Genomic DNA, 24,654 nt, shown 5'->3' on the forward strand with positions numbered 1-24,654 from the left:
CACCTGTAAACACATCACATTTGCCTGGGTATAAAGTAATTCCTTTTTACGTCTGAAAAATCTGAGGTTTGGGAGTTCCGTTTAGCTCTGGATGGCAGAAATTGAAGATCTCCTGAAACTGTTTTATAAAGTAAGTATTTTCTTTAAAATTACATGCCTGCAAAGTGTTTGGAATGCAGTGAATTTCACTGGCATTTTGCAGTGGGGAAAAAAAAAAGCATTATATTTGTAAAATTTCATTTTTTTTCTAATACCTAAATGAACTTGAAACAACAGAATGGCTAACAGAAATCTTAAAGGCCTTGTGGCTTCAGTGTCCCAGTAGAGAACAGCAATCTAGAAGCCTAAGCAGAAGACAGACAACCCAGGTCACTTTTGTCATTTGGGTAATGAGTTTGACCTGTCTGAATATATTTCATGCCTATTAAGTGTGCATATTACTTACCTGCTATTTTTTAATATTGTAGAATAATGTTGATTTTTAAAAATTAAAAAACATCAAGAGTTTTCGTGTGCACTCATTTCGTACCTCAAAAGTTTGCACTGTATTTAGATACAGACTGAAATGGTGATACGACAAGATGACAAGTTCTTTTTCACTGCTGTCTTCTTCTGTTCTTCTAACTCAGATCCCCATAGGTGTGAAATAGTGATAACCTGAAGCTTAAAATTAATTTGAATGAAAGTAGGCTTGAGAGAAAGTTTTAAGGTTTTATTTGACCAATATTTCAATCTCCCAAACACATATCAGAGAAAGAAAGCTTCAGGTCGTTCAGCAATGTCATTTATTATTTCCTTCTAGGGAACTGTTCTTGCAACGCTAACTGTATACGATGCAGACACCACACCTATTTATCCCCTCGAAAGCAGCAGAAAGAAATACACAGGAACCATCATTACTGATGATCCCTGGATGAGTGAAACATTTCGGGTAGAGCACATCTTTGATGAAATCCACTTCAGCCCAAATGGCAGCCAAGTGAGGGGAACTCGACATGAGTACAGTAAGGTCTCTTTCTTCAAATAAAGAAGTTGCTTGGTAGTAATTGACCAATAAGTTCTTGAACTTTTCCAAGTAAATACTGAGCAAAAAAAAGCCGAGAAATTTCTAGTTAAGCAAACACTGAGTTTTAAAAATGTACTGAGAAAATGGAGTTTATTCATCTCTGGGATAGGGAGCTTATGGCGTGATGTTGTGGGTGCTGATAGGCAAGAGGTTCTGATTGTGGGGTTCTCAGCACTGCAGGTAGAAGGGAAAGAGGACTTCTTCAAACATCTTGAATGGCATAGAGCATAACTGTGTAGGAGCATATTTTCATATTTAACTTGCCTTCTGTTTCCTGTTAGGAATAACTTTGATACATATGATTTTGATATGTATCATTTTATTGGAATTGTATAGAAATATACGTTTGTGGATAGCGTGGGTTGGTAATGGACTAATCTTTTCCTTTGCAGAACTGGTACTGAATAAAAGCATTTCAGTCACAGAGCATCGTTCCTTCCAGTTGGATGTTTTGGTGAATGACACAGAGTTTCATGGCCCAGAAAGATCGGTGATGCTTCATTTCAATGTCTCCATCCTCCCTGTCAGCATTCAATTTCCAAACACGACTTACCAGTTTACAGTGAACAGAAATGCTGAACGCTTTGCACAAGTAAGAACTGTGTTGGTTATACTTTCACTTCAGAGAGAGCTCAGTAGATAGATCACTGTGGTGAGATGCGTGGAAGCATTGGTTTTAGCTGTTTTCAGTAGAAGCAGTGAGAAATGTGATATCAATATGATTGTTGCTGGATGCAGTGGATAGCAGGTAGACTGGACACTAGCTCTCCCATCACATAACAACAGAGGAGGAGCCACACATGAAAATAATGTGTTATAGACAGGAGGACTTGCAACCCTTAGGCATAAATAACTGGAAAAATATCAAGGGCAAAAAAAGGAAATTTGTCCCAGCTATTGGAGTCACAGCTCTACATATTGCAGTATGTTAATGGCTTTTCTCTAGATAATGGCTAGTTAGTAATTAATGCATTTCCTAATTTAACACTCATTTTAGCTTAATCACCACCATGGCCATTAATAACGCCTTCCAGAAACACTTTCTAACAGGTTGACATTAATCAGGTAAAAATTACAATGTAATTTCTATGGAACATGTACCTTAATAAGGAACTAGTTTAATGTCATTAATATTGTGAAAGTGAATATTAAAAACATCAGTGATGAGCCATTTTTTGAGAGCTGCTGGAAAATATACCTAAAAATGAAATAAAGTTATAAAACTGACACTGTATTTACAGCAGAGAGGAGGACTGAGGCTAAAATATGATATGATCATCCCAATTGCAGAGAAACCCAATTCATTAGAAGACTTCTAAGGAAGAATTCAGTTTTATTAATCTTCAAGCCTCTGGCTAGTTGTAAAAGAAAGAAGAAAGTTAGATATATTGTGTGTTCTTACATTCAATCTGATGAAATGTATTATGGCTTGATAGCTCTTCAGAGTACGGAACGGGCCTCACACAACCAATAATAATGCAATTGCTTCATCAAGAGATATTTTACCCATAGTCTGCACTGAATATACTAAATAAGAGAAAGATATTATTGCTGTGCTCACGTAGTGGGCTCCTTACAGAAAGCTACTTCTTTATATCATTTTGTGATGACTTGCAGCTGCAACTATTAAATTTGCAGTCTGATAAAAACCTCAGCACATATTATGTGCTTTTTGTGCAGATCACAATATTTTTGATGTTCAGTTTGGGTATTTTTGTAGCACCAGATTGTGAAAGCTTTATTCTCAGTAGCGTAAAAAAACCTCTTGCCTAGATAGGGTGAAACCAGTGGGTTTCCCGTTAAAAGAAATAATAGCATAGGTGCGCAAGATACTTATGGCCTAGCTCTTAGCATCTAGAAATAGACCCCAGCTGCATGTACGTCATGACATAACTGTAATTGTAAGAAGTGTGGAAACTTAACTATTAGGTAGATAAAAATATAGCTTAATTTATTGCGGTTTTTTGTGTGTGCATGTGTGTATATATGTACATGTGCACACAAATTTTATATATAGGTGTATGCATCCCATAATAATATGAATTAATGAGTTCCAAATTAAATTTGGGTAAACTGTGTTTGTCTATGCATACCCTAGATTGCTTAAACACATTTGTTTTGAAGTTTGGGGGTATATAGTTTTCTAGTGTGAGAATGCAAAATAAAAAAAACAAACCAGCCAACCATTTAACTTTTAAAGCTGCTGGTTTTGCATGTTGTCAGGACAGTCAAACATCTGAAAGGGAATTTTAGGGTTTCTGGAAACAGTGGCGTTTCCCACTAACTGTACAGTTTCACTGGGTGGCAGTAGTAGCAGGGAAAAGTGTTCCAGGCCAGAACTCCAAGTCGGTGGGAAGAGCTTGCTCTTTGTGCTGCTTCAACACAAATTCACAAAGAGATTTGTTCTGATTCTTGACCAGCGAAGTGCAAAACTCATCCTCGCTCTGGAGATGGTGTTCTCAATCAGTTAAAGTGCCATCCACTTATTTCCAAGACGAGGTTTGAATTTACAGTGTGCTCGGCTTGGAGCACAAGTCAGTGTAAGCAGCTTAGTCCGCAGCACTTCACATTATTAAAGTTGTCTGCATAATTAGCCGTGATGTGCCAGAGCAGTGAGGAAAAGTACTGGGCCAAATCAGTATGAAGGCTGAACTGTCTCTTGCCCTAAGGAAAACACAGAGCATGAAGAAATGATTAACTGCTGAGCTGATGCCATTTGTCTGTTTGAGCAGCTAAATGAATTGAATAACAGAAGCATGGCCTGATGGTACAGGCTTGCCCAGTGGCATTTAACTTATCAAAGAACTTAAAGCTCTATTGACATTTACTGAGACAAATGATGAATAACATTGGCTGAGATTTTTAGAGAGGTTATATGTCCAAAATGTCCCTGGAATTCAGTGAAGAGGTACATTATCATTATCCAGACTTTATTAAACTCTGGAGCTCAAAAGATGGGTTTTTCTGTTCCTATTTCTGATAATGGTATTTCTATGTTAACTATTCAGAGTCTTGCAACAAGCGCCTTTGTAGGTTCCTCCCCTGTATGTTGATGTTAATCCTGATTACCAGGCTATTTTTCACCATCCTTATGAGACAGAGGAACTAGATGCTTCTACCTCCTTTCCTTGGAGCTGTGCTCTGCTGCATCTGGGAGCTGTTGCTGACTCCAGAACCTGTGGCTCAGAGCAAAGTTTAAAGCTTGGGCTTTCTCTAATGGAGTTGGGCAAGAAGAGAAAGCCTATCTTTCTTGCAGAAATGTCTTGAGGAGGGCATTTTTAGCTTCTCAAATTATGCAGAGAAAGGAAAACTGGCCCATATGCTCTCTTAAGGATAATCTGCTCTTCAGGGACCCCATATTTGCAGGATATTCTCCATCCCTTTTGCAGAAAATTTCTGTTGATCAAAAAGGTGCCTGGAAAAAGCAATTAGGACAGAGTGGGCAGAAAGGACAGTTTAGTCTCTATAAAGGTTAATGCCAGGGAACATGGCTATGTTCTTGTGCTGCCTTAAAGAAACACCACCTAAGCAATTGCAAAACTGTGCCAGTTGCAATACAGTACAAAAATGAAGATGACATGGTTCTGGAAGGGACCTGTCTAGACCTTGTGTCTAGACAGAGTTTATGAACAGTTGAAATCTTGTCTTTTTCTTCCTGCCAGTCCAAGCATGCTGTGGAGAGGAGATGGCGTGGAAGAAATGGTTTAGTTTCTGATTGCTTTAAGTCTTTGTATGTTATCCTGCCAGAAAAAAAGCAAGCAAGCAAGCAAACAAAAAACAAACCCTAACAAAACCCCAAGCCAACAAACAAACAAAACAAAACAAAAAACGAATCAGCAAAAATGGTGCCAAATGACCAGTGAAGTGAATGGGAATAAGTTAAATTAAGTGGGACTATCCTATGACAAAGTATGGCTTCAAGGGCTGCAAAAGCTTCCTCTCTGACTTTAAATAGTCCAGGTTCATAGGAAGAGGTCATAGTAGAATTTTTTTCTCGTTTCCCCCCCCCCCCCCCCCCCCCCCCCCCCCATTCTTTAATAAGAATGCTAAACCCAAGATCATAGAATGGTTTGGGTTGGAAAGGACCTTATGATCATCTAGTTCCAACCCCCCTGGAACTAGAGGCATCTGCCCCCCTCCTATGGGCAGGGACACCTCACAGTAGACCATGTACAGATATGCTTTTACCAGTGGTGGTGTTACTTGAAAACACATCTTAACTGCAGCAATTGAAAAGGATCCATCACCCAGTTCCCTTCAATAACACTCCACCCTTCACATTGTGGTTTTCCGTGCAAGAAAAGCCAACGCCTCTGGGCCTGATCTGAATCCCACTCTTGTAAATGGAAAATCCAAAGTGAGCTTTGGATCAGTTCCTGTAGGAGCTGGACAAGAGATGGGGCTTTACATTCCTGTGCTTCTTAAATAAATTGTTTCAGACTGAAGAGTGTTCTAGGGCAGATATTTTGGCAGGCAGAAGTTCAAATATGGCAAACGAGCATATTTCATTTTTAGATTAAAATGTTTTAGAAATTGCAAATGGATAACGATGAGGTCCTTATTCCTTTTAAGGCTTTCCGAGAACTCTGCTGGCCAGAAACTTTTTGACTGTAATATTATGAAAATTATGTATTAGCAATTTCTATCTTATTTTAAAAGAGTCTCAGCTGTATTCACACTGAGCTCTTTGCTTCTTCAAGCAAGACCAAAGTGTTTCTCACTGATCAGCCTGGGACAGAGCGGAGACTGAACTCAGACTTTCCCAAATCACAGGGTCTGGTTCTCACTGGACGCTGCTGACCATCAGCCGTAGGCTCCAAATATCCCTGAGTCTCTGGGTCAAGGCTTTTTGCATGTCCACTGCTAGCCTCAAGACAATGGTAATACTTTATCTCTCATTTTTACTGAGGGTATATTGTATTTGAAGCATTTACATACTGCATCGGTAGTAAAATATCAAATCTGTTGTAAACCCAAGATAAATGGTGAACTCTGCCAGATATTATATGCTTAATTGTCTTTCAGATGTTTTTGGGAAGCACAGAATATTTTTGATGTATAGTTATTTTTTGTTTGGGGTTGTTTTTTCTGTTGTCTGTGATTTCTTTTTTGGTGTTTGAGTCTAGATAGGAAAAATCTGCATTGAAAACTGTATGAAATTCCGTGGTGTGAACATCACCTACAAGTTACTGTCCCCCAACACAAGCTGCTATGCTGTCAGCATACTTCAAGGCCGAGAAGACAAATATGGAAGCCTTTATGTGAATGATTCCTCTGTGCTGCACAGACCTGAATGCAAGGAAATACAATACACTATTCAAGCTACAGACAAGCAGAGCAGGAAACATACCAAAACCCTTCTCACTGTTGTATTGGAAGGAACTCGTAAGTACCCAAGTCAATTAGAACTATTTACTTATTCACGAGTGTTACTGGTATTGGGTGATGTGTTAGTAGGGTGATCTATAAAGCGATGGCACTAACAATGAAAATGACTCTGGGCTACAAGATACAGATCACAAAGGTTGACTTTTGAGTTTTGATTTAGACCTGCCTGTAGCAGATATTTGTTTGAAGAACTAATTCACAGAAAGGTGGTTTAATATATGCAATTCCTAATGTTCATGATGACATTTGACTTAGAAGAATCTTTTTTGTGTGTCTGACCTTTAATTCATATTTCATATATGAAGAAAAGGAAGAAAAAAAAAGTGTTTATATGTATATGAAATCACAAATCTCTGGCCTAGGTATATTTATTCAATCATCTTTCTCCCCACTTCTCTCTCTAATTTTTCCTTTTTCAAAAACAAAAAATAAACAAACAAAAATTTAAAAAAAGCTTAACATTCATGTAGTAATTGCACTGGCTTTGTTTTACTGAAAAGTTTATAAGGGCAGAATGTTAGAGATATTCTGTAACAATCACAGCAGAGGAGGACTACACTGGAAACAATCATTTCTCTCCAAACTATATCACACTTTATGCAAAACCTTACAGTTCTACCTAATAATTGCCACTGTTCCATTCTATCACATCAGAACTCCTATGCCAAGAGCAAATGGCTTGAGGAGGAAGAAACAAAAGCCTGCAGTGGAGATCTCTTTTTGCAAAAGCCTTATGCTGTCTGAAATCACACATTTCTAGCTGGTGCTCTTTGGGCAGCTACTGCATTAGCCCAAGTACTAGGTGTTTTCCCTTAATTAAAAAGTTTTGTATGAAGCTATAAGTACCTGTGGTCTCTGTTTTCCTTTTATCAGTATGTTACCACATTTCTACAGTTCTAGGCATTGACAGTGTGCTGTTAAGCAAAGATAACTATGCTGTCATGATCTTGCTGTTTATCTTTCATTTCACAGAAGAGAAAACCTGGACTTCTCTTTTAACTGTTATCTAAGTTTACTAAGAGTTGGGTCAGTGTTCAGTCTTTCACTCCTTTTTCCATCTTTCTGTCCTTCCTATCTGTCCCTAAAAATGGAATTTTCTTTCTGATTTGAGCTGACTTGCTTGTGTATTCATCTCCCTTGTACTGAACTGACAGCAAACTCTTTTCCCAACAGTTTTAAAGAAAGAGGAGGACTGTCCTGACTCTTGTGCTGTGAGTAAGCACCATGCTGAATGTGAAGAATGTGGTGGCCTGGGGGTGCTAACAGGAAGATGCCAGTGGAGACAGGGGAGTGGAAAAGGTACATTTCTGTTGTGTGAAATCAAGCTTCTGTTTAGTTGTAATTGTGCATTTGACTTTTATAGATATAAAATGATTTATTCTGGCTGGACAACATGGTACAGAAAACTACATAGAAGCTGGGGCTAAAAAAACTTTATCATAATACCCAAATTAAACATAGAATCATAGAATGGTCAGGGTTGGAAAGTACCTTAAGATCATCTAGTTCCAAGTCCCCTGCCATGGGCAGGGACGCCTCACCCTAGGCCATGTTGCCCAAGGCTCTGTCCAGCCTGGCCTTGAACACTGCCAGGGATGGAGCATTTACCACTTGTTTGGGCAGCCTGTTCCAGTGCCTCACCACCCTCACAGTAAAGAACTTCTTCCTTACATCTAATGGGAACTTCCCCTGTTTAAATTTAAACCCATTACCCCTTGTCCTATCGCTACAGTCCCTGATGAAGAGTCGCTCCCCAGCATCCTTGTAGGCCCCCTTCAGATACTGGAGGGTTGCTATGAGGTCTCCACGCAGCCTTCTCTTCAGGCTGAACAGCCCCAACTCTCTCAGCCTGTCTTCATATGGGAGGTGCTCAAGTCCTCTTACCATTCTCATGGCCTTCGTGTAGACTTGCTCCAACAGCTCCATGTCCTTCTTATGTTGAGGACACCAGAACTGTACACAGTACTCCAAGTGAGGTCTCACAAGGGCAGAGTAGAGGGGCAGGATCACTTCCTTTGGTGTACACTAAGAAGGAAAAGGAGGTGAAGTTGGAATAGTAATTCTTGATCTTGTCACTGGTGTGATGTTGAACACAGGTAGTGGATTGCATTTGCAGCAGTGTAACTGGAACAGATGACTTATGACTCGCAAGATAATCTCTGCAACTATGACTTGAGCTTGGAACATAGCAAACGTAAGCCTGTGAGCAGGTATGCCCCAGCAGGTAGTTAGTGAGCACAGAAGCTGTGTCTCTGTTGTCTCTGTTTTCTGTAGTCTGTAGCACAGATCTGACAGGTGACAGCACTCTTGACTCTTCCAGAGCAATGCTTCTGTGCTGATGGTTTATACTTTCAAACTGCATGAATATCACAAGTTCTCTTCGACTACCTGTAACCTTCATATTCAGTTATGCGTGAAATTGTGCAGAGACATCCCTAGTTGTGAAAGCAACTCCTCAGTCTCAAAATGGTCAAGTACTGCTTTTTCAAGTAATACTCACCGTAACTGCAAGTGACATGCCCAAAGGGTTGTTGAAAGTAGAAAACATAGTAAAAAATAGATTTCTTCCAGTTGCTTTTAGCAGTTGTCTTGCCTGTTACTTTAGCAGGTGATATTTATTTTCATAGATGTTTATTTTAAAAAGAAAAGTAACCTGTGTGTCAAGGTGCACTAGGAAGATGGAATAAGCTTTCCTTTAAAGCTTTGCGGTATTTGTGCAGCTGTCTATTTCTGTGTTAACAGGGATCACCACAAACTATTCCACGTGCACCCCAAGTATCAAGACTTGTCCGGATGGCATCTGTGATGTGATTGAGAGCAAAGATCCGGCTGTGTGTCCCCAAGATTGCACAAGTATGAAAATGTTTTAGGATGGGCTTTTCTATGTCACTGCTGATCACTGTTCAAGTTCCGATTTCCTGGTAACAGATTCTTTTACAAGCTCAACATATTTAGCATCTCTGCATTATCATGCTTGCATTTGGGTCATACAAGAGAGTTAAGGTTATGAGGACTAATCTTGTTCTTTTTTAAGCCAGTCAGCCAGCACCTATTGGCTGGCAGAAATGGAAAGATAATGTTTTCTCAATAATTCTCATTCCTATCCCTTGTTAATTTGCAGGTAGTGGTTTTTTAGTGGAGGTATTTGCTGAAACAGGTATAGGTGTTAGGCAAGTTAATGCCCTATTTCCAAACTTTAGCATAATATGGTAGAAACCATGCCTATTTGAACTGCAATTTAAATAAGTAAGAAGAAAAAAATTTCCTTTTAAAATAAATGTGCTTACAGAGGATCATTTGGGGAAATGCATCTGGCCTTGTTTGACAGGTGGCCATCAAAATAATCCAATGCCTTATCTATTTGAAGATACAGACAGATTTATATGAGCAGAATTTATGAAGGAAGAGTTGAAAAGCATTTGTGTTTTTTCTTGAGCACATATTTCTGCATTCCACTCATATACATACCTGCTCATACCTGCAAGTTTGCAAATCACCCTGAAGATACAAAGGTTAGAAAAACAGTATATTGCACTTGAGCAATTTCAGTCTTTCATAAGATTATAATTTTTAAGTGGATCTTTTTATCTATCAGTATCTTATTCAGTAATAAATACATAGATGTTTCTTGAATAATTCTTCTGTCTCTGACATAGTATGCTCCAAGTTTACATTTTAAAATTGAGAGAGCAATTAGCATTTACTTACAGGCTAAGACTTATGATCTTCTATAAAAGGAATTAATAAAGAGGCATCTTTGTATTTTTTACATGCAAGAATGGGACTGTGTATTGTAAATGACTTATTGAAAGATAATTATTTGATTAGAGTGCATAAAACCAATCCTTTGAGTGGCAGAAATGCTTGAAGTGAATGCAAGTAACTTCTCTAATCATCTGAAAAGAATTCTTTGTTGGTAATAACCAGAATCAGTTGTCATTCCAAAAGTTGAAATATTTGTGCCAGAGGCTGTGATGCTGAAACATGCAATGTGCAATATATACAGCATCAGATGTTTTGCTCAACAGAAGCCTGAAAGAAATAGTGTCTTATTAGATAATAGAAGCAGGCAACTAAGACAAGCTTTCAAGATGTTATGTATGCCTTTTTAATGCCTGAGTTGGATAATTTTATTCATAATTTAATGCAGTTCAGAACCTGGGCTGGTGTCCAAAAGCCGTATGTTTACAGACAAAGAAATTAGTGTGTTTTAGGAACTTAGAGGTGCAGGAGTACCATTATATCAGCTTTTACTGGCAGGGGATGTTTCTTAAGGGATTGGCAAGAAGTAAATAGAAAGCACCAGTTGCATTTAGACCAAGGGTATTCTTTAAGTACAGACAGTTGCTAAAATACTTTTTTTTTTTTTTTTTTTTTTTTTTTTGTAATTCATGTGTCATTATGATGGCTGTGTACTGGAGTCTCAAATTTTCTTTCTCACACTAACACTGTGAGTATTACATTCAAGGGCACTCAGCTGAAACAACTGGTGCTGTGGTTGTGCCTGTCAAATAGAGGCAACCTAATTGCATTCTAAGCAAGAGACTTTCTTATAGTAAGTAACTGCTGCTGAGCTGGTTGCAGTGTGTGAATCTGGTTAAGCATTCATAAGTGACAGATCTTAGTAAGTTCCTCTGAACTTTGGCTTTCTGATAATGGAGAAGATCTATAGTGCCTAGGCTTCTACCTTGCTTTGTGTGTCTTTGTTTTCAGGTAGTCAGATGTCATCTTTGGTTTTGTCCAACAATCCATGTTTTTACCTTCTGAATTTCCGGAGTTTCTGTGTGATGTAGGATAGAGCCACATTTTTTCCTTTTTCATAATGACCCTGAAGCAGGGAAAGCTCTTTGCTACCACAGAGCAATGGAAACAGCTGATGATTTCAACAAAAGCATGTGAAACACCACACAATTCAAAACGCTACTAAAAAATTTTGGAATTTCCTTACCAGCAATGCATTGGTAAAAATATATTTTTGAGTCTCTGGAATGCATATAGGAAGTTCCATTTTTCCAATACACACCTGCAGTGACAATGTACTCATTTCCTTGCTGTGTAAAACCCCTTTGTCTTCAAATACCTTGCTCAAGAACAGTTTAGGTAGGACCTGCTCATCCCCTGCTTTCCCTTCCTCCGAGCCCTCAAACATACGCAGATATAGAGAAATATGTAGTGTTTTTCTGAGTCTAATGGAAATTTTACTTCATCACCTTTTCACGATAGAGAAAGTTAGCTGGTGAGGGGATAATCAAGAAGTTTTGGGAACGCCAGTGCTGCTTCAAAGAAGTGTCAGCTCAGAGCAGTGACTCAGCAGAGTCTCTTCCAGAATTAACCAGCTGAGCTGCATACAGTTTGGTAGGTGTGGCCTCTCTAGAAAAATGGTCAAAATCTGTTTTGCTTAAATACTCAAGTTCCCATTTCACTTTTTCTAAAGAAGGATGTTTGCCTATAGGTTGCCAAAAAATATCCTTTTCCTCAATTCGTGTTACACATGTAAAGAATGTAAGAGAGTCGTTCACTGTACTGTTGACTTAGATGTGATGGAGGAAAATGAGTTAAAATAAAATCAAGACTATCTTGAAAAAAACTCATTCATCTTTTGAATTCCTTTATAGTTTAGCCAATTTTTCTGAAAGGCAGCTAAACTTGCAGAACTTGATTGGCTTCTGTCTATAAATGCTGTTTGTGATTAAAGGCAGTCTATAAATAAAAAGTGTCACAACTAAAGGTCATTTTTATAATATATGCAGAAAAAAAATTATTTAATTGGAAACAAAGTTGCAATTATTCTGCATAAAGAACTCCTGCTTGAAATCAAGGGTAGTTGTGCGTAAGGTTCTGCACTTTTTCCCTAAAATTAAACAATGTCTTTTTAGATAATGAAAGATTTATTTTTTATCACTTACCTTTGGCACTTACTCTTAGTGCTATCGCTAGACTATCCCATGGCATTTTACAGATGTGATTAAGTATCATTATCTCAGTTTGACAATGGAACAAATGATTTCTAGAACAGTGTGCTGGCTTTTCCAAGGTAAGAGGAAATTGGCTTCAGAACCAGGAACAGAACTCAAGCCTGTAGACTGCTGGTCTAAACCACTGGACATCATCTCATGCATGAAAAAGTACTGAAAACAATGGTGGAGAGAAACTAGAATAGACTAGAGCAGATATTTTAGGGAAAATTTTAAAATGTAAGATGACCTCACTGATACAGAACAATAATATTTTATCAGGAGACTGAGTCAGGGCAGCCATGAGACGGTCGTTTGAAGTAAATGTTTGGCATTAAATAGTGGGGTTCTGTACAAAGTTTCAAGGGGCATATGAAATTAGGCAAGTATCCCAACTATGCAAATACAAAGAGAACTATTATATTTTTATTAGAGATAAATTTTGATCCAGGGTCTTCCATAATGGGAATAACTGCTAATCAGGGCTGATGTTAAAGCAGTCCAAGGTCCCCTTATTCAGAATTTAGACTCTCCCTTAATTCTTAGGATTCCCCGTCTTTATCACTGCACTGTGCTGTGCCCTGTCAAATTTTAAATGCCTACTACGATAAATGCATGCGAAACTTTGAGGGCCCCCCCGTTTTTTTTCTCTTTAACTATATATCAGAATCTTAGGTTGTGTCTGTATTTTATTAGGTGGAAACATTATTGGTGGTCATGGGAAAGGCATTGGAAGTCGCCCTTAAGTCTTAGGATTCCCTGTCTTTATCACTGCACTGTGCTGTGCCTTGTCAAATTTCAAATGCATGCTAGAATAAACGCATGAGAAACTTTGAACCCCCCTCATTTTTTTTCCCCTTTAACTGTATGTCAGAATCTTAGGTTGTGTCTGTATTTGATTAGGTGGAAACATTATTGGTGGTCATGGGAAGGGCATTGGAAATCTTGGAATTAAGTCAGGACATGGCATTTGTTACTGCTTCCCAAGACAGAACTGTTACTGTGAGAAAGATGATATCAAGGGTAAGTCTAAACATTATCTGCTGTTCTTATACCGATCTTTCCTCTGTATTTACCAATGATTGAAACTTGTGGGCGTGTTAATAAGCATTGTCTTTGGTCAGATCCTGCTAATATAAAATTACTTAAGAACTGTCACCTTGACTTCTCTGGAGCCTGAAAATTTCCAGAGGGGGTTATATCTAGCCTTGGTTAAAGATTCTTTTTTAGCCATTACTACATGACAAACAGGTTGGTTCTCCTTTCATTTCCAGCAGCATTTGCATTTCAGTGAGACTCACCTGCTATTTGCAAAGACAGCTAGGAGAATTAGAATAATGACTTCGATTACTTTCAAGTAATTCTAGCTTCCTAATCATTTCTGAAAATCTGGACTTCAAAATGTCAGAGGTAACCAGCACCCATTGTGTTAGGAGGAGGAGTGGATTACTTTTTTCATTGACCTTTGTTTAGACAGAAAGCCTCTACGCAGTTGTTAGAAAGAGATTGATGGGGATTAAAAAATGGGGTTTTTTTAAATTGTTTTTATTATTAATAAAGATAACATAAAATATTTTGCATCTTGAAAACCAAATTGTTTCGAATATATCTTGATTTGCTTTTTTGAGTAAATTTTCTCAGGCGTAAGCCAAAGAAAATAAAGTTTCCTGCTGTATTTTTTTTTCTTCCTTTTTTTCTTGTCTTTTTTCACTCCCTGTTCTAGAAAGATGTTGTTTCCATTTATTTCCACTTATTTCTGAGGTACAGCTTGCAGATGTAGCTAAATTAATTATGTATCTGAAGTCAGGATTATCTGATGAGCAAAGGACAGTATTTTGGATCTCACAGTTTCTTTGGGGAGTGACCCCCTAGGGGTGCTGTCCAGGGACCCTTAGAGTTAAAGAAACTTAGTTTCCAAAGAAAGACAGTAAAGTGCTTCTGCAAAAGGGGAGGTAGTAAGTGGGGAGGAGAAAAAAGCAGATTACTTTAGAAGCAGTTGCAGCATTAGGCAGTGTTTTTTCAGAAAAAATTATTTAGTTAAATACAAAGTAAAAATGTTCTGTCATTGTATAATCTAAAAAGACAAAGAGAAATATTCTGTAATAGCTAATAATTGACATAATAAATTAAATGCATATTTGAAAGTTTTATTTGATGGGTTGAACTACCCTGGCATAAACTGTTGTCCACAAACAAAATTCAGTCATAGATCTTCAAGGAGATAAGTGGTATTAGAAGATGAATGTTTAGCAGGCTGGGTCTTAAAGAAGAGTGTCACAAGTAGCCTACATCTATGAAGATACAGAACACCAGATCAAGCTAGCTGTCCTTACATTTACGCAGGCAGTTAGGCAAACACCTGCTGGTGTCCAAAATAAAAAAAAAGAATTGGTAAGTTTTTCCTTTAGGTTTTTAAATGATTTTGAGTTACGTTTCTGTCACACCTATGTGCATTATATGCACTGCCTAATCAGAAGAAGGAGACAAGGAAAGTTCTAAGAAGCTGTTCTTGGTCTACAGAGCCACTATGTGATGATGTGTGCAAGACTGTGATAGCAGGGGCAGTGCTGCTGTCCTTCATCATCTCTGTGCTGCTTTCTTCCTATTTCATCCATCGTTACCACAAGAATTCTCCGAAGCCACCTATTGCCTCTGCAGAAATGACGTTCCGGCGCCCAGCCCAGTCCTACCCCATCAGTTATTCTTCCACTAATGTCCGCCGGCCTTCTTTAGATTCTATGGAGAACCAGGTGTCGGTAGACACCTTTAAAATACCAGTAAGCCTGATGTCATTTTGCATGGTTTCTTTTGATGTCTGTCTTGTTTCTAAAGAATGCTGTTTATGCGTGCAGAAAATGTTACAGAAATGCAGTCTGTTCATAGAAATACCCAACTCAAAAAACTAAATTGGCAATCACGTGAACAGGCAGGGAACTGAAGATACTTGATGAGTAATTGGATAAACCATATAATCTAGTCTATGAGGCCAGTGTGTTCTTCCACTTTCGTTATGTTTTAATATATCATCTTAGACATTTTAGGTCTAATTTGAGCTGATGTTTTTTTCCTAAATGTAACTCTGCATTTGACAGTAGTGGGGTTTTACTTTAACATTGTCCAATTACATATTAATAGGTTCATACATACACAGGTTCGTAGTCTCTCTGATAAGCCACAGTACTACAACAAGGTTAAGTTTAAAACAAAACCAAAAACCCTGCTGAGATCTGTTCAATCTGTTCCTGATTTCTGATACACAGACTGTAGGTGTCAGTTTTACCCACATTTGAAGTTTTTTTGCGCTTCATACTATCATACCTTTAATCTAGTTTCTTCTTTGTTGGATCACATACTACCCGGGATGCCTGCCAGCTAGTAGAGAAATACTGCCACTTTATATGACACATAGCAACATAAAATCTGTATGAATTTTAGATAGTGAGGTCTTCACAGAACTTGTGCTCAGTTTGTTTTAATTTCTTGTCTGGTTTATACATCTGTCATCATTTTGCAACTCTAAGGCTTAATAACACTAATTTTGTAAGAGGAGGATTGTTGCCTCTGATGAATTCTTAAGGGGGAGCCTTATTCCCTGAGTAAAACTGATTTATTTCTCTGTGAAGTCCAAGGTCACATACTCCTAGTTACTCTGAAGGCAAGCATTTATGCTGCATCAGTTCATCTTTCATGTGTACCCAATTTTCCAGACCTGAAAATACAATCCATTTTCCATAGACTACATGTGCACCCTGTTTCGAAGGAGGTGTTTTCAAGGTAATGGAAAACTGTTGCAAAATACCTAGAGTTTCAGAAGCTTTTATCAGATTACACTGAGATTGATAAAAAGAGCAGCCAAACATTGTATACTAAAGCATACCTATTCCTAAAGAATGGTTTCCTATTGAACATTAATGCTTCGCATGTGGCTAGCCATTCCTTTTCTTGCTTCATCTTATAGGGTTCCTTTTCTCTCCTGCAGGAAGACCCAAAATGGGAGTTCCCTCGGAAGAACCTAGTTTTGGGCAAGACTCTCGGAGAAGGAGAATTTGGAAAGGTTGTCAAGGCAACAGCATTCCGACTCAAGGGAAGGGCTGGCTATACCACTGTCGCAGTGAAAATGTTAAAAGGTACATTTCCATCTGGGTCTGAAATTATTTGAAAACCTTTTGTTGTAACCTCTGAATGGATTTTAGAAGGGAGTAGCTTGAAAGTAAATGTTAGCTAAAACCAACCAGTGTCACAGGCTATATTTCTTCCAGCATTCTGTTATATGCTGGAAGATTTCTGACTTTAAGAGCTAGCATCACATTGATCCAGGTAATTTCCACGAGTAATTCTAATTTGTGATGTCCAAGGAGCCTCTGTCTTAACATAGAAAATATATTTAATTTTGTTTGGCATTGATGGAAATATTGCGAGGGTTTGTTACAGTTTCCTGATATTTTTTTTCCTCTACCCAGTTTTCTTTGACAGAGCTTTTAAAATAAATCATGTTATAATTGCATCAAGAGACAGAACAGACCTATGAAAGTACTTTTCTGTTTGAGAATTCTATCTACTTTTATACTTTCTGATCTGCTTTTCAATTACTAGAAGCTCTGCCAAACTGGCATGAATAGCCCAGTGCTGTCTCCTGGCATCTTCAGTTTTCCCTAAGACTCTAAAGCTGAGGAAAACAAAGTATGCCTAGATAATGTTAAGATGATAGCATGAGACCTTGAGCTCAACCATTCACTGCTGCTTATAAGTAAAAACATGTCATTATAAGAAAATGTTATACTTCTTATTACCATTTCTATTATATGCAATTAAAAAAAAAAAAAAAAACCCAAAAAACCAACCCAAAACTACATCTGCTGCTACTTGAGAGCAAAGATGCCGTATGTCCCATCATGTTACCAAATAAGTAAATTCATTATGAAGTGCATGTCTGCATTGCAAAAGGTTCAATGGAAAACAGGTCATATGGAGGAAGTCTAGGAACTAAGTTTTTCAGAAGACTAATTAACTGTTACTTGTAATAGTCAAATAACAACCTGTATGCAATTATCAATAGAATAGTCTTAGTTATTATTTCATTTCATATATATTTATGCATTCAGTGTCACTGCTTATTCTAGCACATTTTTACCAACAACATGTGACTGAGTTAAGATTCCAAGACATTCAGCTTTCCCTAGCTATTACAAAGGAAAATTGGCAGAATTGATAATGTGAAGGAGTAATCCTTTATTTTAAGCACCTTATTTTAATAAATTGATCTGACATTTAGAGTAATACTTCAGGTTCTAATGAATCACTTTGTAATGTAAATTACAATGCAGATAGTCACCTGAAATTCCATTTCCCAACTTGACTGCAGAGAACATATGTCATTCTGCAAATATTTATCTGTTGTTATTGGTTTAACTTTACTGTTAACACATGACAACTGAAGTATGAGAAACGCTGCATCAGCCCACAGTGGTCTTTATAATGCTGTCAGGAAGTATAAAGGACAGTTACTTTGGATCAGGCCAACATCACCATTCTTTCCCTATAAGAGATGCAAAGGGGGTGATTTGTCCAAGTATTAGGGACTCTGTGCTGCCCAGTCTTTAAAAGGGAATGGTATGTATACCAGTATGTTAATGGAGAAAGCCTCTTGCTTATTGCATGAAAGTCATCTCCTGTCTGAGCTTTGCAGATGGACACAATCTGTGGTTAAGAACAGACTATGGTAAGACTCTCCCTACTTTGTTGACTTGGTGTTATGCACTGGGGAGGGAACAAGGAGCAGTAAGTAACAGCTGAACCAAAATAGTCTCGGAGCTATAAATGGAGGTTTAAAGGAACAGAGGCATATTTTTTTCAGCCCTCTATGACTGCTTTTTTCATATGAATTAAATCTGATCTCCTGCATGATGCAAATGCCCTCATTACAATAAAATTAAAGGGGAAAACAAACAAACAAACAAACAAAAAATACATCAATAGACATGATTCACAATTTTTAAAAAGAAGGGGCATAAAGCTTCAGAGCTAATTGTCTCCATTTGTGCACCACTGAAGTTAGTTTTTCCAGCAGACAAACAGGCATGGTACAGGAGGAACTTAGTTCTGTTCCTGCACATGCTACACCGTTCCAGAACTACAAAAATAGGACTTTCTCACAGGCATTAAGTTGATGTTGTTCATTTTTGGTTTAGATAAATACATATTTTTTTGTAGTCCTTATCAGTAGTGGGAGACCATCTCGTATTGCACTCCCTGAAATAAAAGACTGAAGTCTGAGTGGAGGTTCAGACTATAAGATAATATATGGCACATACAAACGTATACCGCTGATGCAAACATACAGTAGAACAGAAAATAAAAAAAATATCACGACCAGGGAAAACTATTAGCACACATACTTTAAATAGATATGTAAATAAATCCTTTGGTGGTTACAGCCTTTATGGAAAAACATGCAGTACAGTACCAAAGAGCAGAAGGTGAGCTTGCATTTTATTAGCCTTAAGTAAATGTGACCACGTATTTGTCAGCTACCCAGTAATAATACTCTAGGAACTGTCTGGCAGGTTCTGTGTGTCAGAGAGATTAAGGATAAGGTAGAAAAAGGGTTATTTCTGACCTGTGGTGTCTTTATAATTAGGAATCTACTTCAAGCCCTACTGCATTCTAAGAGAAAGCTTGTTAAGTCAGAAGAATTCTGCAAAAATGTAAGGCTTGAAAGGCTAAGAAAGCCTCTAGGAGCAGTACGTTGTCATACGATTCCCACTGACACCAAAGAAGCCTGCTTACATGTCTCCCAGTAAAATCAATCTGAACTGTGCATTTAGCCTCTGAACTCTAAATCTGGATGTGTGCTACAAGTGTAAGCTAGTAGGTTAGTGGATTTTTACATTGTCAGAAAATATATTTTTGTCTTTTTTGTTTGATCAACATAAAATCTTGGGTTTCATATGTTTCTGAAGCTTCGACTGCACTGATTCACCCTGGAAAGTTCCTTTAAAACACTAGAAAAGGTCTGTAACAATTTCATGGCATCTGCAAGACATTAGAGACTCTGGTCGATTCTTGACTGACCTACTGGTTCTATCACCATTTGTATCAGGGCAGAGTAATGATGATTAGAGCAGGTTACCAAGCCAGAACAGCAGCAGTCCCATTCACTTGATTCTGATATGAATGACTGTGGGACAGTGGAGATGGGAAAATTTCTTTCCTGTGGGGAAGTACAGAGTTTTCCAGACTCTTGCTAATTCCAGGATAAACAGTTGATCTCATACTTCAGACGGTATGTAGAAAACTCTTGAGTAATGCTTTCCTAACCACAACTGTGTGTTTGGACACTTTCTGCAGAAAATGCTTCCCAGAGTGAGCTGCGAGACCTGCTTTCAGAGTTCAACCTTTTGAAACAGGTGAACCATCCTCATGTCATCAAACTGTATGGAGCCTGCAGTCAAGATGGTAAATATTGGAAGCTCTTTATTAAGATGAATTAAAGAATAGTTCATTGATGGGTTTGGAGTACTGCTTAATGATTGCTGAGCATCTTTTAAATTTGCTGCTGGCTGAAAAAATGAGGGATATATAAGAAAAGTGATGTTTGAAGGGAAGGGGAAATGCTAATTCAGTGTAAGCGTTCTTCCTGTGGTTTTCTTCAATACATGTTTTGATTTAAATTTAACCAATCTACTACCAATTCTCTTCCAATGTATATTTTCATATTATGTTGATGCTCATTAAGTGTTTTTAAATGTGCATAATATTTAAAGTTTGAGTTTTCATTATTGTTGTTATTATTCATACTAAACCAATGCTTTGTTGCCTGATCCAGGAAGTGAGATCTCCTTTTGGGGAAAAAAAACCCCACAATCAGTTAAACAAACAAAAGATAACTACAGATCCTTTTATTAGAATATAGATGGATAGTTAGATTGATACTCAGTTTTCCTTCTCTGTCACAAAACTATTGTCTGCCTCTTGTTGTAAAATAGTTGCTAAAAGCTACAGTCATTGAAAGGTATATTTTAAGGGGGGAAAAGTTTCAGACTCGTGTATTATAAACTGCCAATGAAGCAAATTTTCATTGTTATGCGTAGGAACTGATATGAATAATTTCTATTCATTTTAAATGAAGTTGCATGGCAACATCCTCTTCCTTTTGCATCTGTAATTATGCAGCCTAAAATCACAGTATGCATGTTGCACTGTATGCATACTGAGCACAGGCCTGCCTTCTTTCCCCCCCCCAGTTCTGTTGAAATTGTCACTTTTAGTTGAGGATAGAGAATATAATTCAGGACTGGGTCATCTCTGTGTCTTAGTAAGGTAATGAACCAGTGGGGTGGGATTTTTTTTTTTTTTCTTTCCAGTACAATGTATTTTTTCATCCCAAAGGAAGTGAATCTTGTTTCTGAGTCACAGGCTTTTAATAAATATAACATTAGTTCATTAGCGTATGAGGTGGGGAGGGCTTTGATACAGCAGACAAATGTATTTAGCATTAAAGCACTGAGCGGGTATTATTCATGTGGGTAATGAGGAGGAGAAACTAATGGATTGAAATGTCAGAATGTTTCTAAGTGCTCTGAAAAGGCACCTTAAATACAACACTGGAATTAGCAGATGATTTGTGAGCTCGGTGTTGCACACTCCAGAAATGGGGTTTTTTAAGTTTCTCTAAGTTAGGCTGTTTCACAGATCTGATTTGTAAGAGGGTTGTCTCTTCTTTAGTCTCAAATTATCTATATGAGGGAATGTAGGCAAGAGCCTGAATTCTGCTTAGATTTAGGCTGAAGTTCACTCACTTTGTTTAGAGGATGTAAGCTAAATATATTCTATGATTCCATGGTTGATTCTCTGCCTTTTATGTAAAGGCCAGAGGTGTCTGGACTGTTAAGAACAATGTGTTGATTAGAAGAGGCTTTTTCAGGGGTGGAAAAAACATGGTTATCTGTTAATTGTTTACTTACTAGTGTGTTTGTTTATTTCAGGCCCACTGTATTTAATTGTGGAATATGCTAAATATGGCTCCTTGCGCAGTTTTCTCAGGGAAAGTCGAAAAGTAGGACCAAGCTATGTGGGTAGTGATGGCAACAGAAATTCAAGTTACTTGGATAACCCTGATGAGAGAGCCTTAACGATGGGAGATCTGATCTCGTTTGCATGGCAGATATCACGAGGGATGCAGTACCTTGCAGAAATGAAGGTAGGGCAGTGTATTAATGATCTGAGTTTGTCCTTTTGATAGAGAGACATGTCAGCAGTCGGATCCTCCACAAGAAGCATAAACACTATTCTTGGTTTCTTCCAAAAGCTTGTCCATCGTGATTTAGCAGCCAGGAATGTACTGGTGGCAGAAGGGCGCAAAATGAAGATTTCTGATTTTGGCCTCTCCCGTGATGTATATGAAGAAGATTCATATGTCAAGAGGAGCAAGGTACAGTGCATATTAAAAACAGTAGTGGGAATTATTACCTAATCAAGAGAATGAATTTATACTGCAGGATTTGAGCACAGAAGAAAAAAGTAATAGCTATTTTTTATTAACTTAGATTAATTGCTCTATTTTAAAAGAATTAAAACGACGTTGAAGCAAAATTATGAGCTTAGTCAGTGGGACAGTAATATATATATGTAAAAGATGTATTATATTTAAGTCACCATTACCTCCTCCAACTCTTTTTGTTGACTTTCCAACAAAACCAATTTATTCCTAGTATGTAGAAGTTAAAAGTTAAAGGAGGGTCACTATGATGATTAAGGCCTTGGAGCATCTGACATGCAAGGAGAGGCTGATACAGCTGTGTTTGTTTAGCCTGGAGAAAAGAGGGCTCAGGGGAAACTTGATGAGAGGGAATAAAGCCAACAAAGCCAGGCCCTTCTCACTATAGCCCAGTGACAGAACAAGAGGCACTGGAGCTGTTTTAAATATGAATAATTCCATTTAAAGAGAAGAAAAAAAACCATTTTTACACTAACAGTGATCGAACATTAGAACAGGCTGGCCAGAGAATCTCCATGCCTGAAGATGCTCAAAACCTTGGTGGAAATAGTGTCAAGAAATGTGCTGTGACTGACCCTGCTCTGAGGTCCCTGTCCGCCTCAGCGGTTCTGTGATACTGTGCAGAGTTGCAAGACAATATGTAAAGAGCAGGATGAGATCTGTTATTTTTTTCAAAAGCCATGTGCTTTTTGCTAATAAATTGTTTCTTTTTCTTAAGGCTAGAGAGTTCACACAGGATGATTAAAAATAGCATGTTTTGTTAACATAAATACTGAAGAATGACACCTTTTTTCATTGCGGGAGCTTTTAACTTAACCTTTTTACAGGCAAAGGGTAGCCCAATTTTAAATGAGGTTTATTGAGTTCCTCATCACACTGCTTGAAAACACAAATAAAAACCACCACCATTTTTCTCTGGCTCTTTCCCTATTTATAATTGAAAACATCAACAATTCCTAAGGAGTTGGAAAAAAAAAAGGGCAGACAATTTCTATAAAGATCTTAATTTCAGGAATTACCACATCTATGCAGAAGACTTGAAGCCCTCCTATAAGTACTTCCAAAAGTATGAAAGATACTGAGTCTTAATCAAAATGGTTCAAAATCACACGTTGGGGTAGATGAGGAGCTAATGATACCTGCCAGAGGTTATTTAAAGCAATTCCACGTTCCTTGCCACAGTAAATTGTTGTCAGGTGCTTAGATACAGTTCTGTCTGCTCAGTGCTCACGGCAGGATTCAGGATATGATAACACTTCATCTGTAGCTCTCTGCAAAGGAAATATGATGGAAAGATGAGTTGTTGAGTCACATTGCTACCTCCCTGAAAAGAAACACTTGAGCATAATAACTTTGAGATTACGAAGTTAAGACTTGTCATTTATTTATTCTTGTGAAAAATACTTGTAAAAAGTAGGAGCCAAATCCTACTTTCTGCCTGTTTGTGTCCACCTGTCACTGACATCAGCAGAACTTTTACAAGTCAGACCCAGGCCAGACACTACTTTCTATTGACTCTTCCTAAGATGAATACTGTTGGTTCAGCTCCCTCTGTGACTTAACATGAAAGAGTTGCCAACAGATTTTTTTGTGTGTGAGTGTGAAAATGTTAGAATTTTATGAAAAGATTTCCATAAATACTGTGAATTTTCAGTTTAGCTTTCCTTGTTTTTTTCAGGCCAGTTTTTTGTGAATGTTTCGTAAGTCGAAGTAAGTTGGAAAGGGAAAAAAACTTTTGGAAGACATGATCATATGTAAAAGGGCTTTGCCACGTTCATTTAGCTATCTTGTGATGTATGTGCTGCACATTGATCTATACCAGTTGCTCTGTATTTTAAGAATGATAAGGCAGTTTCATTTTATTTGGCAGGTGTTAACGCACTGAATGGGTATTTTCTCTTTACTTCTGAGACACTTGTCACTGTAGTATTTTTCAGAGCCTAACAAGCATCTGTCTGCTTGCATAGGGAAATACGGAAACGAAAAAAATAACGAGGAAGGAAAAAAGATAAGTTTCAAATCCCTCTGAAACAATTGTTGCATATATGTGTATATATATATGAATTTAATGAGAAAAAGTAAGTCATGAATCCTACTGATGTTGTGAAGGTTATGAAACATCCTGGATAATCTAGCAAAGCTAGATTTTTATTAATATCTGGGGCAGATTTCTCAGATTTTATCAGTGACTTTCTGCTAGCGGAAACTACCAACTTGTAGATTCAATTTAGTAACAAGTAACCAAATATGACTATCCAGGTACAGTTGTGAAACTAAAGATATCTTGACATATAGGTGCTTCCATTTATGCATCATCCCCGATACAAAAAAAGACAGCTCTTCGTCTTTAATCATCATTCCCCATCATTTTTGCATTTATGTATTTCCCAAAAGGAATGGGAAGGCAGACACTCATGTTTGAAGAATTTAACTCTTTGGATGAAGCTCTTTGTTGAGGAGAGTTGAGTTTGTCTGGTGTAAACTGGTGACTACCTGGAAAAAAACCACAACACCTTATTGCACATAATTAGATTACTGAAGTGTGCAGAATGAAATGAATGAGTGAATTTAAAAACTCTTACAATTATTCTCCTCACTGTTTTTCTTATGAAATGCCAAATCATTCAGTTGATTGCAAAATACTAGAATACAGAGTATCTGTTACAGTTTTGAAGATAAACACCTCGGTTTTCCACTTGGAAACTTAATTTTCTGACCAGTAATGGCATTGTTGTCTTTTTTTCTCCTAG

General features: G+C 37.7%; 1 protein-coding gene and 1 long non-coding RNA gene across 7 annotated transcripts in view; one reads left to right on the forward strand and one right to left on the reverse strand.

Annotated features, from left to right (window-relative positions):
- RET (ret proto-oncogene) overlaps positions 1 to 24,654 on the forward strand; it is a 152,709-nt gene that overhangs the window by 116,624 nt on the left and 11,431 nt on the right. For 3 of the 6 annotated variants that reach the window (XM_030485495.1, XM_030485496.1, XM_030485497.1), the window contains 11 exons: positions 803 to 1,004; positions 1,459 to 1,658; positions 6,193 to 6,451; positions 7,628 to 7,753; positions 9,197 to 9,307; positions 13,312 to 13,431; positions 14,929 to 15,185; positions 16,388 to 16,535; positions 19,756 to 19,863; positions 21,393 to 21,607; positions 21,716 to 21,838. In XM_030485495.1, coding sequence (XP_030341355.1) covers positions 803 to 1,004; positions 1,459 to 1,658; positions 6,193 to 6,451; positions 7,628 to 7,753; positions 9,197 to 9,307; positions 13,312 to 13,431; positions 14,929 to 15,185; positions 16,388 to 16,535; positions 19,756 to 19,863; positions 21,393 to 21,607; positions 21,716 to 21,838 — 1,869 coding nt within the window. Of the gene's footprint in view, positions 1 to 802; positions 1,005 to 1,458; positions 1,659 to 6,192; positions 6,452 to 7,627; positions 7,754 to 9,196; positions 9,308 to 13,311; positions 13,432 to 14,928; positions 15,186 to 16,387; positions 16,536 to 19,755; positions 19,864 to 21,392; positions 21,608 to 21,715; positions 21,839 to 23,774; positions 24,649 to 24,654 lie in introns of those variants that run through there. The other 3 variants (XM_030485498.1, XM_030485499.1, XM_030485500.1) reach the window with 3 other exon arrangements.
- Positions 698 to 24,022, reverse strand: LOC115607828. The gene is made up of 2 exons (XR_003991356.1): positions 23,044 to 24,022; positions 698 to 3,730 (listed from the first exon to the last, which is right to left on the reverse strand). It is a non-coding gene; the product is annotated as an uncharacterized LOC115607828 (long non-coding RNA).

The sequence above is a fragment of the Strigops habroptila genome, chromosome 5, assembly GCF_004027225.2.
Source record: "Strigops habroptila isolate Jane chromosome 5, bStrHab1.2.pri, whole genome shotgun sequence".
Classification (NCBI taxonomy): Eukaryota; Metazoa; Chordata; class Aves; order Psittaciformes; family Psittacidae; genus Strigops; species Strigops habroptila.